Source organism: Thunnus albacares, chromosome 6 (assembly GCF_914725855.1).
Source record: "Thunnus albacares chromosome 6, fThuAlb1.1, whole genome shotgun sequence".
NCBI lineage: Eukaryota > Metazoa > Chordata > Actinopteri > Scombriformes > Scombridae > Thunnus > Thunnus albacares.
In genome coordinates, this window is record NC_058111.1 from 28,507,007 (window position 1) to 28,524,113 (window position 17,107).

General features: G+C 40.9%; 1 protein-coding gene across 1 annotated transcript; it reads right to left on the reverse strand.

The window, feature by feature from the left end:
* Positions 1-8,086: 8,086 nt before the first annotated feature.
* LOC122983484 (thymus-specific serine protease) lies at positions 8,087-15,779 on the reverse strand. The gene is made up of 13 exons (XM_044353216.1): positions 15,390-15,779; positions 14,677-15,022; positions 13,779-13,935; positions 13,118-13,247; positions 11,998-12,121; positions 10,713-10,790; positions 10,364-10,411; positions 10,158-10,277; positions 9,823-9,987; positions 9,438-9,579; positions 9,139-9,318; positions 8,762-8,916; positions 8,087-8,527 (listed from the first exon to the last, which is right to left on the reverse strand). Exons 1-13 carry the CDS (start codon positions 15,452-15,454, stop codon positions 8,456-8,458), a joined length of 1,782 nt encoding a protein of 593 aa, XP_044209151.1. The 5' UTR covers positions 15,455-15,779; the 3' UTR covers positions 8,087-8,455.
* Between the last annotated feature and the right edge of the window lie 1,328 nt (positions 15,780-17,107).

Here is a 17,107-nt window from a genome sequence, read left to right on the forward strand (position 1 = left end):
AAAGCGTCCTTCCTTTTTGGCTCCTTGTGCTCGCTGTCCGCGCAGCGTACGGCGACAGGCTGGAAAATGTCACTGCTGGGAATGAACGATGGTGTTTTCAGTCTCAAGAAGGGAGAAGGAGGAGGAGGAGGAGGAGGAGTGATGGTGGCGGTGTGCGGGGAGGTTTCGGAGGGTCAAAACGCGACGGGGTCTCTTGCCCCCCCTCCATCCATCCCTCCTCCTCCTCCTCTTCCTCCTTTATACTCCTCCTCCTCCTTATCACACTCAAACGCCAGAGAAGAAGACCCCCTTGCTTGTTTTTTTTTTTTTTTTTTAAATCTCGGTTCTCCTGCGAGCTCCGCGCTGTTATCACTCCTCCATCATCCCTCCATCCTTCCCTCCTTTCTCCTCACCCTTGCTGCAGCTGCGCTATTATCATCTCGGGATACCTCGGGAGAAGAATCGTGATAACTCTCACTCTAGTGGGATGGAGCATGTCCAACAGAATTAAACTCTGGACAATCAATTAAGACGATACGAATATGTTATGCATGAAATCCCTCACACACACACACACACACACACACAAGTGTCTGCAGCTTGCAAAACAGATGTTTTTAACATGACTGGCAGTGATCCTTCGCGTGACTTCAAATACAGCACATTGAAATTATGCAATTTGAATGCTATCAACAAGAGAAAATTGCACAAAGAAAATCCATCAAATATGTTGTTTTGCCTGCATGAGAGTTAATTTAAAGGTTAATTGGAGGGCTAACTACAGTAAAAATTAAGAGTTTTAATCAAGTTGACGCTCATGTCGGGCCATAAATAAGTTTGAAGCGTGCTTAATGACAAGAAATTTACTGGCTGATAATAGCTTTCAAAGTGTTTTATTGTTTTTGTCGACATCTATATAGGCCAGCCTTTTGACACAGCCCAAATGTCCCCCTCTGCCCCCTTTTTTGTTGATTGGGAGAAGTGAGGAAACAAAATCATTATCGTGAGAAAGTTTAATTTTAACCAGAGAGAGAAAAGGCTTTCACATGTCGGTGGAATAGCTAACTCCCAGTCTTGTGTTGTAAATGACACCTAAGTAACATAATAATTATTCAAAATGCGTCTCTTCCCCCGGTCCCGCTGCGAGGGGCCAACAGGCGGCTGCACTTCAATCAGCAGCGGCTTGGCGGGGAACAGCGGGCCGGGGCAGGCGTCTCCGTGGGCGGCATGGAGTTTGAGCGTGGGGCCGCTTGTGAGGGCCCGCACCGCTCCTGCAGACAGGGGTCTTTCAACTCTGCAGGGTGCTGGTTTCCTACAGGGGTGATCACAGAGCTCAACCCCCCGCCTACACTGAGCCGGTAATACAGCCATGAAACAGCGTCAATGGGCTGGAAAAGGCGATCCAAGGCTTGTTTTCACTTTGTTAACAGTTTGAATAGAAACGGATTAACATTTGAGTGTGCATCATCTGACGAATTCATGTTTACACGAAGGGATTTTCTTTTGGAAAACCTTTACAATTCACAAACAACTTAGTCTGCTTTCTGTGTTATTTAGAAAGACTTCCTGAACCGATTTCAATGTTTTTCTTCAGGTTGCTTCAGCTTGTTGCCTGGATTGAACCATAAATTATCAGTCTCTCTCTAACACTGATGTAACAGACCATTATCTAAACGTCCACTCATTTACATCACAAACACTTAAAGGATCTGTCATTTTTATCACATCACTGTCTGTGAGACAACATCAGCATAATGACAACACGTTTTAACACAACATATGTTGTTAAGTTTGTGCTGAAAGGTAACAAAAGTGATTTATATTGTGTCAAAGAATACACACAGATGTCTTAAAACAACACAAGATTTGATCAAAATACAGACATCAGGCATAAGTCTTTAGAAACAAGGAGGTAGAATAAGACTTCAAATTTAAAGTGGAATAAGGTAAAGAGCAAAATATTTAAACTGTCTCACTGATCAGAGATGTAATCATTAGTTTGTTCTCAGTGTCTTTTCCTTTTCTATTGATTATATTGCTTCAGGAGTCCTTTCACAGCTCAAAGACATGGATTGCTTGATGCTGCATGACTTTTCTTAATTTCATGAGAATTGCATATAAATATGATTTTTAACTGGTGACATCTTTTAGAAGTCTGCTAGAGCAAAAAAAAAAAAGAAAGGTCTCAGAGACCACAGCTGTAAAACATGTTTGAATACAATATATTTTCATATACTCGAGTTAGTCGAGCTAGTTTAATAGCTGTTTGCTCAAGAAGCCAGAAAGTCTCAGGGGTATATATATATATATATATATATATATATATATATATATATGTATACATATATATTTGTTCATGCATGGCCTATAACTTATAAAACCTGAAATATTTCCTTGTTGGGTGTGATAACAACACTTTATGGTCATGTACATATTTTGTCATCACTTCAATTCTTGTCTAAATATTGGGAAAATAATGTCAGAAAGAAGGAAAAAAACGAGGAGAAAAAAAGGTTGATTTTGCATCTATTATTATTATTATGTATACATACATAATAATAATTTATTTGCTCCAGTGTGAAACAGAGTTTTATTGATGCTTTTAGAAGATTTTCTCGTTGTCTTCAACGACACAGTGTTCCGATGAATAAAGTTTTCCAAACGAATTATCTAAATTCTGTAACTTTAGTATCATGTCATATGTTTTCAGCAGCATATCCCTTGTGTGCTTTCAGACTGTTTATAACATTTACACTCTGTTTCATTGACAGTAAAAATGCTTGTATGGTGGCTGATTAAAAACATAAAGAAAAGGCTTATTGTTTAAGGGATAACTTCCACATTAATTGAGGTTTACATGATTAGAGCTTCACAGTAAGAACAGGCTCTTTTCCTGCACCACACAGCTGAATATCAGTCAGGCATGTTCGCTGTCGGGCCATTCTGCATGTCAAGGCTGCTGCAGTTATTTGTCACTCCCTGTCAAGGCCTGTTGAGTGTGTGTGCTCGGACTAGCATGGAAGTGTGTTCATGACAGCGGGCACAGTGATGTGTGTATGTGTGTGTGTGTCTTACTTGTTCACTTGCATGCTGGAGGTTCAGTGTCAAGGTGGTCCTCCTCTAAGTCGGGCCTCAGAACAGGTGATACCAAGGGCTAGAAAACAGCAAACAACAAGCAGAGAGGAAATATGAGCGTGTATGTGGATTTTTACCTGCAAGATTGCATGTGTGTCTTGGCGTGCAGTATCGTCCTGGGTGTAATTAGAGATAGAGTTGTCAAACAGAAAATGTCAGACTTTATTCTACTACAAACAGCTCTTCTGTATCTTTGCCCAACATGATGCTGTTGCTGCAAACAAATACAACAGTTGACAAGTTGAAATGGTTTTCAATTATCTGCATGGTGAAAAACAACCACCTCTAGAAACCACTGCTGCCCTCAGTTCGGTCACCTTGCCACACAAGTCTAGTTTATTTGACTCTACCAGAGAGAGCGATGGAGGGAGGCTAGAAGGCCACCCAGCCTTGTTGACTTCGGTGACTCCGCCATTAAGAAAATGTGGCTGCCGTGACCTCTGGAAAACCTCACACAACCACCCAAAACATCAGAGAGCTGTGACCCTCCACCGCCTGCATGAGAGAGCGAGGGAGCAGAGGGATGAAGGGAAGTAAAGGGTGAAAGAGAGGATGAGGGAAAGAAACACAGAGGGGTAAAAGTGAAGGGTAGTCGGGGAGGGGGTGCAGAGTGCATTTTTATGAGCCTGTGCCTCTCCAGTTTCTGGGTCGTCTGGCCGTGTAGACATAAATTTTCTCCCTCTCCCTCCCTCCCTCCCTCCATCTCTCCTGCTTTCTTCTGGCACGCCCGCCAAGCAAATCCACCCTTATCGACCTGCTTCTGCAGCCTGTTTGCAAACTTTTCCTCCAGTTTCTCTCCCCACCTGGGCCATTCTTCTTCCTTTATTTCCCCCGCTGTTTCTACCTGCTTGGGCAAGGACTCTCACTTCATTCAGCTCACCACTATCTTTCCATCCTCCCTTCCAGCTTCCAGCTTCCCCTCTGCATCTCCTTTTGTTTATAGTAAGCCAACACTACCTTTCTCCCTTCTGTTATTTTCTTCCTCTCCACCCCCCACCCCCCACCCCCCTCCACCCTTATAGATGGAGATTAACTGGGGAGCTCAGCGCCATCCGTCCTTGTGACTGTTTGTTGTTAAGGAGATGGATGGAGGCTCCCTCTGCCAGCCCCACGCAGCCGCAATTACACCAGCCGCCATGATGGATGGAGGGGAGGGAAAGGGGGGTGGGGGGGAGGATGGAGAGAGGGAGATACGGAGAGGGGCATCTATCACGCCCCTTAATCTACCTGTCACTGCACAGGCTTGGATGGAGAGGGGGGGTGGGGGGGCAGTAGGGTGAATGTGTGTGAGGGGAGGAGAGTCGGCTTTACTCTGACTGCTGGTCAAAGGTTTATTTCTTTTCTTTGCACTGAATTTGTTCCTTCACTTTTTTTCTTTTTGGAGAATAAGGCCTGCAAGGACTGGATTCATTAAATGTCCTGATGTTTCCAATTGATTTCCCAGAGTTTATTGGATTGGGATTGTGTATGTGTGTGTGTTTGTGTGTGTGTGTGTGTGTGTGTGTGTGACAGGCATCAACAGGTACATAAGATGGAGTTGCCCTCTTGCAGAAATGCACGATTTCCATGGGGACAAATTTTTGCACAAGCTCCATTATAAACACTTTTACAAATATACACACAACCACTTGCTCCATAAATATGCAAACAACACGCAAACACACACGCACACAAACACACACACACTCCTACACTAAGTTGTTTATCATCACATCTGCAGTTATTGCCCTCCACCCACACACACGCACCTCTGCAGCATCTTCAGCTCATCCTCATACCTGTTGAAGGCATCAAAGACGCCGGCGTCAGTGACCTATGATTGAGTAAATCTGCATACATTACCTGTAATGCCACTCCATTTTTTCCACAATGCTGCAGAAATATTATGAAAAGTAATCTGATGTCCCCTTCCCTCTACCCCTCCTCCTCCTCCTCCTCCTCCTCCTCCTTTTTCTCCCATCCCCATCTTCCTTCTCCACCTCCTCATCTGTCCAGAGGAGTGAGAGATGGGATGGAGGGATTAATACTCTTCCGCCCAGCCCTGGGAATGATAGATGGACAGATGCAGGAAGGGAGCAAAGGAGGAGGAGGAGAGAGATTAAAGGAGAGAAGTCTGAGGGTTCATAAATCCAAAGTGGGAGACCTGGTCCGCATCACACACTAATAAGATCTGCAAGAAATCCATGATCAGGGAGAGAGTGGGAGTGAGGAGGAGAGAGAGAGCGATGGGCAGTGGTGTAATAGCATTAGATGTAATCTAATCATGGCAATAAGATGTGAATGGATGAGTGTGAGCATGGTGATTATGCAGAAGAGAGATGGCAGTGCGTTGATGAAGCTTTGAGGCGTGAGGACGGGCCTCGTTATTGGACAACAGATCAACAGTCTTCACTGGGGTGTCATGCTTTCTGCTGCAAAGACTCCATAAAAAACACTGTGTTCATTAAACTTTTCGTGTCTTTCTGTCTCTCTGACCACCAGCGAATGAAAGCAGGACAGTTTCTAACAGTGGAGGGTGAAGCTGGTTTATTCTGAAGGTGCAGAGGTGATGCAAAGGCTGCTACATTTGTGCAAAAAGCTTTAATTTGATTTGAAGAAAATGTGTTCATTGAGTCTTCTTCCTTTATTCATTCATGCACTTGTGCACTCAGTCGTGTGTGTGGTCCAGGTATTCCTCATGTTTGGGGAAGTAAATCTGTTTACATAGTCATGTTGTGGGGACTCGCTTCCCTTATGGAGACAAAAAGCAAGTCGCCTCAACGTAAATCATTAATTTAAGGGTGAAGATTTGGTTTAAAGTTAAGGTAAGTTTAGGATTATGGTAGGTTAGGATAAGAGTTAGGGTTGTAGAGATCATAGTGGTTATGGTTAAGGTTAGTAAGTCTCCAAGAAATTAATGTATGTCAATGTAATGTCCTCTGAAGTGATTGAAACATGAGTGTGTGTGTGTGTGTGTGTGCGTGGTGGTCATCACGATGCTAAGAATCAACTGTAAAGTGCATAAAGTGCAGTTGTGCAGCCGTGACCTGACTCGGATCTGATAGAGTGCTCGTTCACCTCCCTCCTCTCCTCCACGACCCCGCCACCCCTCCACTCCAACCTCCCCGTCCACCAGGCCACATTTTTCATGGCCCAGCTGTCTGAGGGCCGTGATTGGTTGGCTCAGTAGACAGATAGCCGATAGGCTCTGATTAATAGTTGAGGCCCAAGAACTTCCTCATTGATCAACAGGACAGGCTGGAGGAGGAGGAGAAGGAGGAGGGGGAATGGTGAAGAGAGAAAAAGCATGCCCTGTCGCTCTGCAAGTGCTGGCTGATAACCCTGATAGTGGCTCTTGGAGTGTGTGTACGCATGTTAGTGTAGGTGTGCTTGTTTGCAATAGCGAAAAAAGATGGGAGATGCTAGAAACAGGATAAACTGGAAGTACTGCAGTGAAAAAGTGCTTCAGATTTACTTTCTTTCCATCTGTCCCACTCTGACTTTTCAATGAATAAGAAAGTATTCCTGGAACGTATATTATCAAACAAAAAACACACATGGCAAATATATGAGAGGCCATTATGCAAGTATTTGAGTATATGTTTGTATGTGTGTGTTTATGTGTGGCCTGAAACATGAAATACATTTTTTATTCTATTGTATTCATCATTACTTTCATTCAAATGAGCTTTTAATGTATTTTAGTAGAAAATATTCATTTTCCTGGTATGTGTGAGAGTGTATGTATTACAGTATCTAGGAGTATCTAGGTGTATGTGTGTGTGTGTGTGTGTGTGTGTGTGTGTGTGTGTGTGTGTGTGTGTGTAAATGTGTGTGTGCGCGCATGTGTGTCCCCTCCTGCTGCTCTGTCCAGCCTCTAGTTGATTGATGATCTCCACTCCCACGGGGTTAGCGGGGTCATGACCTCCCACTTCTGACCCCCCTACTGAGAGGGTCACTCACTCTCTCTCTCTCTCTCTCTCTCTCTCTCTCTCTCTCTCTCTCTCTCTCTCTGTCACACACACACACACACACACACACACACACACACACACACACACATATGGAAACAGATGGCTTTAGGACAACTGGTGCTTCTTCACCTTTCCTTTCTCTCGGTAACTCTTCATGATTTCACAACAACATAACTATCTCACATCCACAGATGACACATTCAATTTCCCCAAATAAATCACCAATTGATAGAAATATATCTGCAATAAATGTTTCTTTACCTGATCAAAGGAACTTGCTGCCTTTCATCAAAATCCAAAGCTATTACCAGTATACGATATGTAAATAATGTATATACAGTATGGTAAACTATTCTAGACTTTGCTTTAAATCTGCCTATTTAGCATTTATAAGCAGTATACAAATATTTAATAAATGGTTTATAACACACTATAATGTAAGCAGATATAAGCACATTTATAAGGACAAGTATTTATCAATGTACAGTATTTGTCAGCAGTTCTAATATCTCCTATGAAGACATTTTTGTATCATTACAATTGTGTTTTACTATATCATCATTCATTATCTGCTAGCCTCCACTTATAGGTGCTCACAGGAGGACTTCTAGTTGTTACCAAATACATTAATAAACACTTAGTTGCTTGAAAGTTCATTATTGACCTTGGACATAGTAGCTTGAATAAAATTCTTAGCACAAGGTCCACTTACTAGAGATTTTCAGGACCTTTCAGTCATATCTGGTGGCCTCAGCAGATGGAGTTTGCTCAGATATACAGTATATCTGCTAACAACTACACTGTAGTGTGTTATGAGCCATTTATTAAATGTTTGCATACTGCTTATAAAAGTAAAGTGTCACCCTATCCTGAGCTTTGATATGAAGCGCAAGAAACCTGTTTGACATATATGCAGCAATATCACACCCTAGTGGTACAAAGAGGTCATGATGACTGATGAACATTATAAAAACCACAGCCAAACCATAAGATTATATTTTAATGGTGGCACACAAAAGCAGCCATCAAATCATAGTGTGAAGCACACTAACAAATCTGTTAAACTCGAAAGGTGTAAACCCTAAAAATCCCTGTAAACTTCCAATCTAAGGAGGTCAAAAAAAAAAAGAAAAGCAGATAGCAAAGAAATAGCAGCACATAGGAAACTCTTTCAGCTTTCCCAGAATATTGGTAAATGCAAAAATGTCAATCATATATAACAAGAAATCCTAAAAAATGATACAAGACATTCACAGGTTGAGTGTGCCGTGGTATGAGATGGTTGAACACAGATAGTGAGGGGTGGTAAACAGGAGGAGCTTAGGGAGGAAATGGAGTCTTATCAGTTTTAGTGAGGAGTGATAAGAGCTCATCAGGTAATCACCTGATCACACTGTTCTTTTCTCCATCTTCTCCTCGGCAGCCGTCTTCAGCCAGCTGGCCACATGCTTCTCAATCTCCTGAGAGGTGAAAAAATGGGAAAACAATGCGTTAAAGATCACTAAATATATATACTTCAATTTTCTTTTATGTTGCAACAACAAAAAGAAATGTTACAGTATTTGTATTGTTACTGCATGTAACTATGCAGCAAGTGGACTTTGTGCTTAGGGTTTTTGGACAAAGATTTTGGACTTTATGATCTACATCTTTGTTATGCAGTACATAATGACATGTCATTGAAACATACATACCTGTTTGGCCATCTTGAGCGAGACGCGGTCTGTAATTCTTCTACTGGTCATGTCAGCACAATGAGCAGTGTCCTTAATGAAGACAGTCTGGGCCTCCTCTGCTTCCTCAGTCCTCTCCTGGACAACTGACAGCTCCTGCCAGGGGTCTATTCCACCTGTGGCAACAATGACAGAGATTTTTCAGTGAGTCAATAAAATCCTGCACTACTATTATCCTATCAGGGATATCTTGTTACCATCAGGGAACTCTTTAACTTAGATGACTTGGACACCTACCATACATTTTAACATATGTACCCATTTTACTTAACTTTATTCCTTAGGTTCAGTCATTTGCCAAAAAGTAACAATTCTCGGATGGTGAAACCTAGTCTCACCATTGACGTAGAGCACCCTGTGTGTGTGTGGGTTGTCTCCTCCATAGCAAGTGTTTGTGAAGGCGATGCGTCTAGGCAGGGAATGCTGGGAAATGCCAAACAGCACAGGACAGAGCCTAGTTTCTCTCTGCAGCGTCACCATCCCAGAGAATGGACAGGTGGCATCCTCACAAGTCTGGTCTATGCACACACGCACACACACATGGAAGAGGTTCAGGATATGATAATAATGATAGCTGACTGTGTGTGTATCTCTGTTTGTATATGTGTGCGTGTGTGTGTGTGTGTGTGTATCCTACAGAAGCCAAACTCGGTGCAGGTCTGGTACATCCACTGTCTCTCTGTTTTCCTGCCTGATTGAAGTGACGTGTCCATCAGATGCTTCACTGTCTTCTCATAAGACACATCCAGACAGGGTTCCTCACTGGTGGAAAGGTAGATCTGGAGAGCACACACACACAAACAGACACACACACACACACACACACACACACACATGCACAAAACATAGAAAACACTTCCTTGGCTTGCACCTTTTCAATTTAACATCCAGGGCGTCCAGAAGTCTGTCTCTCACTCTATGAGGAATATATATATAGCTCAACAGCGACATCTGGTGGATGTAAACTGTGCATCATGTGCACCAGAAATGGAAAACTGTCTGAGGAAGTGTGTCTACTATACCTGTGCGAGTTTAACAAGGCGGTTGTAAGCCTCCATCTCTTCCTCATATGCCTCACTCCTATTGGTCATAACATCACAGACCTCATGAATAGACATGAGCACACCTTCCTCGTTGTACTGCACCGTTCCCATGAAGATGTCAGCCAAGCTTTGCATGAGCTCAATCTTGAGTGAAAGTGTATAAGAGTTATTGTCCACTCAAAAATTATATCTAAAAACCTCCAAAAATAAAATAATGTAAAATAGGGAAGATCTGCCCTATAAAGAGATGCTACAGATGATGCTCAAGCCTAATATCCACCTCTCCTCTAAAACATAAAAACCAAAGCCGTCACCTGATCATCAGGATCCTTGGCGATCTGACAGCAGCCAAAGTCCTCGGCCACCTGGCTGGTATTACCGCCCATCAGCGCTGCTTCTACAGCAGCAAAGGCTTTCCGCACGGCAGCCAGACACTGCAGGAAGAGGATGAGGGTGAATTTAAAATGTGACAGACATCATGTCTTTCAGATAATTCACAGACAAGTGGCTGCCTTCACACCTTTACTGAGCCACCAACCGCCTCATTCATCAGACTCAAACCCACGATCTGAAACAGAAGTAATAAGAGATGTGTGAGAGAGAATTATGGTTATTTAAAGGAAACATGTAGCACTTGTGTAAACACGGTAAATTAACAATTGTGTATATATAATATGCAGGGCCATAGCTACCACTGATGTTATCAGTAATATTTCTAGCAATTTAGGGGTGTTTTAATGACCTTGAGAAGGGGTTTTATGATTAGTCAAATATCATATATGTTGGGTTTATAAGACTAATTCTGATCATTTTTAGACTTAATTATTATTATTATGCTGATATTGTGATAATGGATTATGCCAGTTTACATTGTTGTAGGCCGAGAAGTCCAACTTTGCCTTGACAGGAGCAGAGGAGGCCACAGCTCCATACACCAGATGGGGAAACTGCACAAGGATACAAGAATGACATAGATAGATGAATGACAAGAGCTAAAGATGAATTAATACATAGTTAGTTACATTCATATAAGGTCAAATGTGTTGTGACTTGTGTGTCAAATCCAGAAAAGAGAAGGCATTTAGTACCTTTGACAAAGTAGGGGATTCGATACAAAACTGGGTTTTAGGCCCCCTTTTTTTAAAGCAGTCATACATGAGATGTGCATTATTAAAAGACAAGACTGGCAATATTCTATATTTTTCACAGTAAGCCACCCTGTTGCACTGGCACATGAAAATGGGCACCAGTTTATTTTAAGCTGATCCCACATACACCATTCTGCTGCCGAAAATACTCACTTGAGTACCAAATCAGCAAAAATAACCCCTAACAAATAAACTATTTACTCCAGTTTGAGTAACATTTGTCACAAACTACAATACTCTGCTGTTTTAGGAAATTATTTAGCCTTTTCAAAATATGAAAGTATATATTTGCGACAAACGCTGAAGATTTTCATCTTATTTAGGAACAAAAACCTACAGACAGGAACATTGAGACAGACAAACATGCTGCTGGTTGTGGTCTTTTCATGGGATTTGAAATAGAAAAATATAGAATAACACCTGCCTCATCCTTTAAATCTGAACAAACAGGGTAGACTATAAGTCATCTGCATCCCCAGAAGGGTCCTGAATCAACTGTTTGTCTCATTTGCTGGAAAATGTTTAAACCTTCACACTTAGGATCACTTCAGGGACTATGAATCAAAGCCAGACATCCTATAATGTCTTGGCAATAAATTAAACGTATTTTTTTAGTTTGTGGACCTGGAAGTATCTTAATGGCAGACATGATGGATGGTTGTAGATTCACTAAATGATAAGAAAGGAGCCTCAGTTTGTCCTTTCTTATCTCTGTTAGGGTATGAACAAAAGAGCCTTTATGACAGAAAAGGAAATACTGCAGTCCCACAATTCTCTAGCAACACTGAGTTATCAGTGGATTTCAAAACAAAGATTTGGGTTTGATATGTTTTTGTAAAATGACAAAGAACCAATAGAAAATCTCTGTAAACACACTGTCTGACATAAATCAGTGCTGTTTTTATGTTCAAAGATTCATTCATTCTTAAAACCGCATAATCTCTTAAAAATGATTGTTAAAACTTAATGTTTGTTAGGTGACATATTTTAAGTGAGGAGCTTTCACCTTTCCTCTGAACCAGGCGGACAGAGCTCCAGAGTAGGAGCCTCCGAAGCTGATCCAGGTGTTCCTGTGGCTCAGATTGAAGCTTTGGCTGATGTAGTCATGGAATACAGCCAAGTCTGCTACCCTGGAGCAAGAAGGAAGAAACACAAAAGTGTAATGTTTTTAACACAAACTCTTGACAGAGATGAATGTATATTACAGTACATGTTTACTTATAATGTGTTTGACTTAGCTCAGTTTTTGTTGGATGCTTATCATCAACGTACAAAGAATTGTATGTTTAATTTGTTAAGTTATATTCCATACAAGTGTGTTTGATATGTGCGTTTGACACATATGTATACACTATGAGGTATTGGCTTGTTTTCTTTTTGTTGTGTCCCTCTTGACTCTGTAGGTACCTTGTAAGCCAATGAGGGCTGGGCACCTTTGGGTGTATGACGAATAAAATAAATATTCATTCATTTATATACATTCATGCACAGTTATACAGACAAACGGAGATCGCGACATAGAGAAAAAAAGAGTCATAAATGGAAATTACATGTAAAAACACTAGCTTTCAGACATTTATGTAAAGTATATACACATAGAAAATGAATGACTGAGGAGAAAGAGACAGTGTCAGAGACAGATTCACATACAGTATTTAATAAGGTTGACACATGTCCTGGTTTTACCTTGAATGTCCTTGTTTTTGACCGACTGTCCTGGAAAATGTATTTTGGTTTCCTGGGACAGAAAATGTTCCAGTTTTTTATGATTTTTTTCTTCAAAGTAGCTTATAGCACCGTTACTATGAAATGTGCAGAGGCAAGGCTGTTAAATATACTTGAATCTGATTAGTTGGGTGTTGTCTATAATGCACAGTATGTTGGGAAACCTCTGTTACAAATGTTTGATCATTATTTTAAATGACGGTGACCGGTCACAAGATGTCAAGTGTGTAAAGACCAAATACTCAAACACAAATATACTCATTCTCTCTCTCTCATACACATATAAATAGCAATGAGGGAGGGAAAGTGAGTAATCTGACTGAAAGACATATTTACAACCATAGATGTACACACACACACACACACACACACACACACACTGGTAGAGAGCCAACACTAACGCCTGCTGGCTGCTAAGGTCTGCCAGGCTCTCCGTTTTGAGGCCATCAGGGTTGATGCTGTCACCATAGAAACGGTGCTCTAGAGCCAATAGCAGAGCCCCGTGCTCTTCAGCCATGTCAACATGGTGACCTGGGAAAACATGGTTAAAGCAGATAAGATTCAGTATGCAGCAAGGTTTAAGTGTGACTACAGTATATGAGGGGATTAAAAGTGAATGCAATTTTTAAAGAAGGCAAAAATGTTTGATGGAGTGATGATGGACAACAATATGATTTTCCCTCACATCCAGGCTAGAAATTTTCTATATTTTCCCAAGAGGTCTGACAATATTCTTATTTAAAATGATGGAAAAGTGATGGAAACATACAAAGAAATGAATGTGAGGATGATGCAGACGGTGTGAGAGAATATGTGTTATGAGAGATCAAAGTTTAGAGCAGGAAAGCAGCAGGAAAGATGAAAAAATATGCTTGCAGATGAGAGTCATCTTACTAACACACGGTATGATGCTTCACTTATCTTATTTCCACTTTCGCATCCAAACCCTGAGTGTGTGTCAGCCAGGTCGATTTCTAGTCCTGATTCAGGGATTTCTGTATCTCATCTGTTTGACCAATCTGCTGTTTGAAAACGTGTGTTATGTGCTGCATCCTACTGCACCTGCCAGAACATCGAACTCAAAGATGGGCCCTTCTCCTCCGATGAAGAGAAACACTGGACCATCAGGACGCTGCCAGTACGCCTCGTTCACAAAGAACCTCTGGAAGAAAGACAGACAGAAAGAATGAGAGGAAGAAAAATAGAAAAAAGAAAAGAATGAAAGGTTTTATTCACATTCACACAAACCAACAGCAGCGCACATTCATAGGCTCAGTGTGAGTAATCCTTTATTTAACACTGCAATGGACAAATTTGCACATTGGCAGCATCTAATGGAGCGAGAGCTAAATGAAGTAAAACATTTCAATACATGCTGTCAGGAAACGTCATCTTGTCAGTGTCTGCTGGAGCTGGGGAGGTGAAAAGGTTCAACTAGTTTAGATTTCTCTGGATGAAGCACATTCACTGCTACTTAAGAGCTGCTGTTGGATTTTTCTCAGTTAAGCTCTTTTCTGCAGGGAAAATGTTCCACCTGGGATCATTGCAAACTCCAGAAATCAAATTGAGCAAACAGGACAAACCTACAGCAGCACAGTTTAGTGGAACAAGAGAATTATTTTTGCTGCAGCTCCATTTTTGGTTTTGTTTAAAGCTGATAGGCTGTTTTTTTTTTTTAAATCAGTTTAACTGTATTAGGAAAATATTGAAAGATCCTCAGAAATAGCATGTTACTTGATGCCTTAAAATGCTTTAAATAAAATGTTGCCTTTTGTAGGTTATGAGATCACAGAGAGGGGTTCAGATGTAACTTAACTTTTAGTATAACCAAAACTTTTCAAATTCAAGAGTACAAATGCTCTTTATCTCACAAACATCAGGCCGTTATCATGTAGTAATCTGCGTCACACACTTGCACTGGATAGGTCAACGCCAAGAATTGAAACATAAATGTTTAAAGCATTATTTCATCTACCTGAGGGAAGGTGCTAACATCCTGTCGGTTGAAGTGGTTCAGCTGCTGGTGAATCCTGCCCTCCCTTACATGTTGGAGAGGCTGGTGACTGCTGCCTGTCTCCGTCAGTAGATGCAGCTTGGCTTTCTGCAGCTGGAGATTACGCACACTCTTCTTGATCTTCCTCAGAACCTGGCCTACCATTGAAAAATAGAAATATATTTGTAGAAATACGGCTGAGTCCTCTGTGATGTGAACCATTAACAGCAAACCTGCTGGCCTCCATGCAATACCAGAGCTAAGAAGCTCTATAAGAAGACTCCTATGTGGCTCAATAAATAGATAAAAACAGCTGAACCATATTTTTTATATTTACACAGGGGTTGATGTTTGTGTCATCTGACAAAATACTGAAAACTAGACCTTTGAAATCTATCATCTATTTCAGGAACACTCAACATCCAACATTATTTTCCCAAGAGATTCGCTGTCACCACCAACATCTGTTTTGTTTTTGCTTCCAGTTCAAATTTGACAACTGCAAACATTGAAAAATAAATCTGCCTGAAATGATGAGCAAAGGATTTCAGCTCAGCTTTTTTGTGCTACCAGTTCAAGTTTCCAGGCACCTTGGCAAGTCCTGGACAGGACAATGGATAAAACCAAACAGAAATCAAGAAGTAAAAGTCACTATTGTTTTCAGCGGAGCATTAATCAACTCACCAGTGTCAACAAAGTTCAAGACGACCAGAAAGATGAGAAAGCATGTTGGTGACAAAAGCATCTTTACCACTAAATAAGAAGACTTCAAGGTCAAATTTATGCATATCCAAGACCTCCACCACTCCTCTGCTCTCTATATACTGCCTGGAAGAGGCTGCATAATGAGGTGATCCCTGAAAAATGACCTGTGCATTATTATGCTTTGCGTTTGGCACATCATGAGAACAGTGTGTGTGTGTGTGTGTGTGTGTGTCTACCATATATACACTGCTCAGCAGAAAAGAGCGTCAGCTTGGTGATGTAATGAGATCTCTGCCTTGTAATGGCTTTTTTGGTGTGGTTAAGTTACAGGAGCAGATTTTGTCTTTTCTTCCTCCTGTGCTGCATCAGTGTGTATAAGCAGTGAGAAGGACTGTCATGCAACACACACACACACACACACACACACACACACAGCAACACTTACTGTGTAATAGTATTGACTAAATGCTTAAAATGTAATAAAGGTCTTATTTTCCTATAATATTTTGAGACAATCAATTGTTAGAGCAGAAAAATAGGATTATGGTAAACTCTTTTTCATATCTCACTTATGTTATATATCAACACTGAATAATAAACATCTCTTGCTATAACATCAAAATTTCCCCAGCAGGAATCAACAAGTTATCTTGATCTTATCTGAAGGCATAGTTTGATAGTTTTACAACAACTACAACTGTTTTAAAACAACATAATACTATTGGATTGATTTTTTTTGATCAACATAATGATAAAACATTGTTAATCTATGTATTCCTACAGCATTATTGAACTTTTTATGGTCATGTTTAAGCACTCAAAGAGCTTGGTAAAGGTTAGGGAAAGATTGTGGTTGTGGTTAAATATTGAATTATTCAAGCGTGACCTGAAGCACAGGATGTGACATGTTTACCATATAAACATTTAACTGAAACCAAAAACTTTACCTCAAACGTTAGTGCCTAAACCTAACCACACACAGGGCTCAGGATGCAAGCAGCAGTATCTGGTGACAAACTCATATACTGAAAAAACATTGCAAATAAACATAATCCAGGTAGCAATTAATGCTTCCCTTCAACATGTTATTGGCAAAACAAATTAACAGTATATGGAGGTAATTTCTTGGAGACCAGATTGTGCTGTTTTGTCTTTACACTTAAACAACAGAACTGGCGTACTCAACCCACAGTCTTTACAGAGTAATGGATGCCCACCACAAAAATAACAAAAGGAGTCGTCAGCACTCACATATAAGTCTACATCACTTCTTTAATGATGCACAGCAGCTAAAAAACGGACACATTTCAGCCCTAAGCATTCCTCAGCAAAAGTGACGCTAACTGACCACTGACTCTAGCTTCATAATTAGCGCACAGTCAGTGATGTCTCTGCAAGAGACAAGTGAATAAGCATATTTTGTAGAACTGTTCCTTTATAATGAATAGAAACAATATATACAATATACTGAGATCAAGTATCTTGATTATCATCAGTATTACATTAAAATGGAGGCACATATGCTGTTTCCTCTATGTGAGCTGTGATGGCTAACCCACATCCTGATAGGAGAGGTCTATGTCCGTAAGACATTTCCTCAACATAGGCCTAACAGGTACATTTTCTCACCATACAACTTATCATCATAATCATGATTATGATCACAGTTCCTGAGTTGAGTCACACAGCTTTC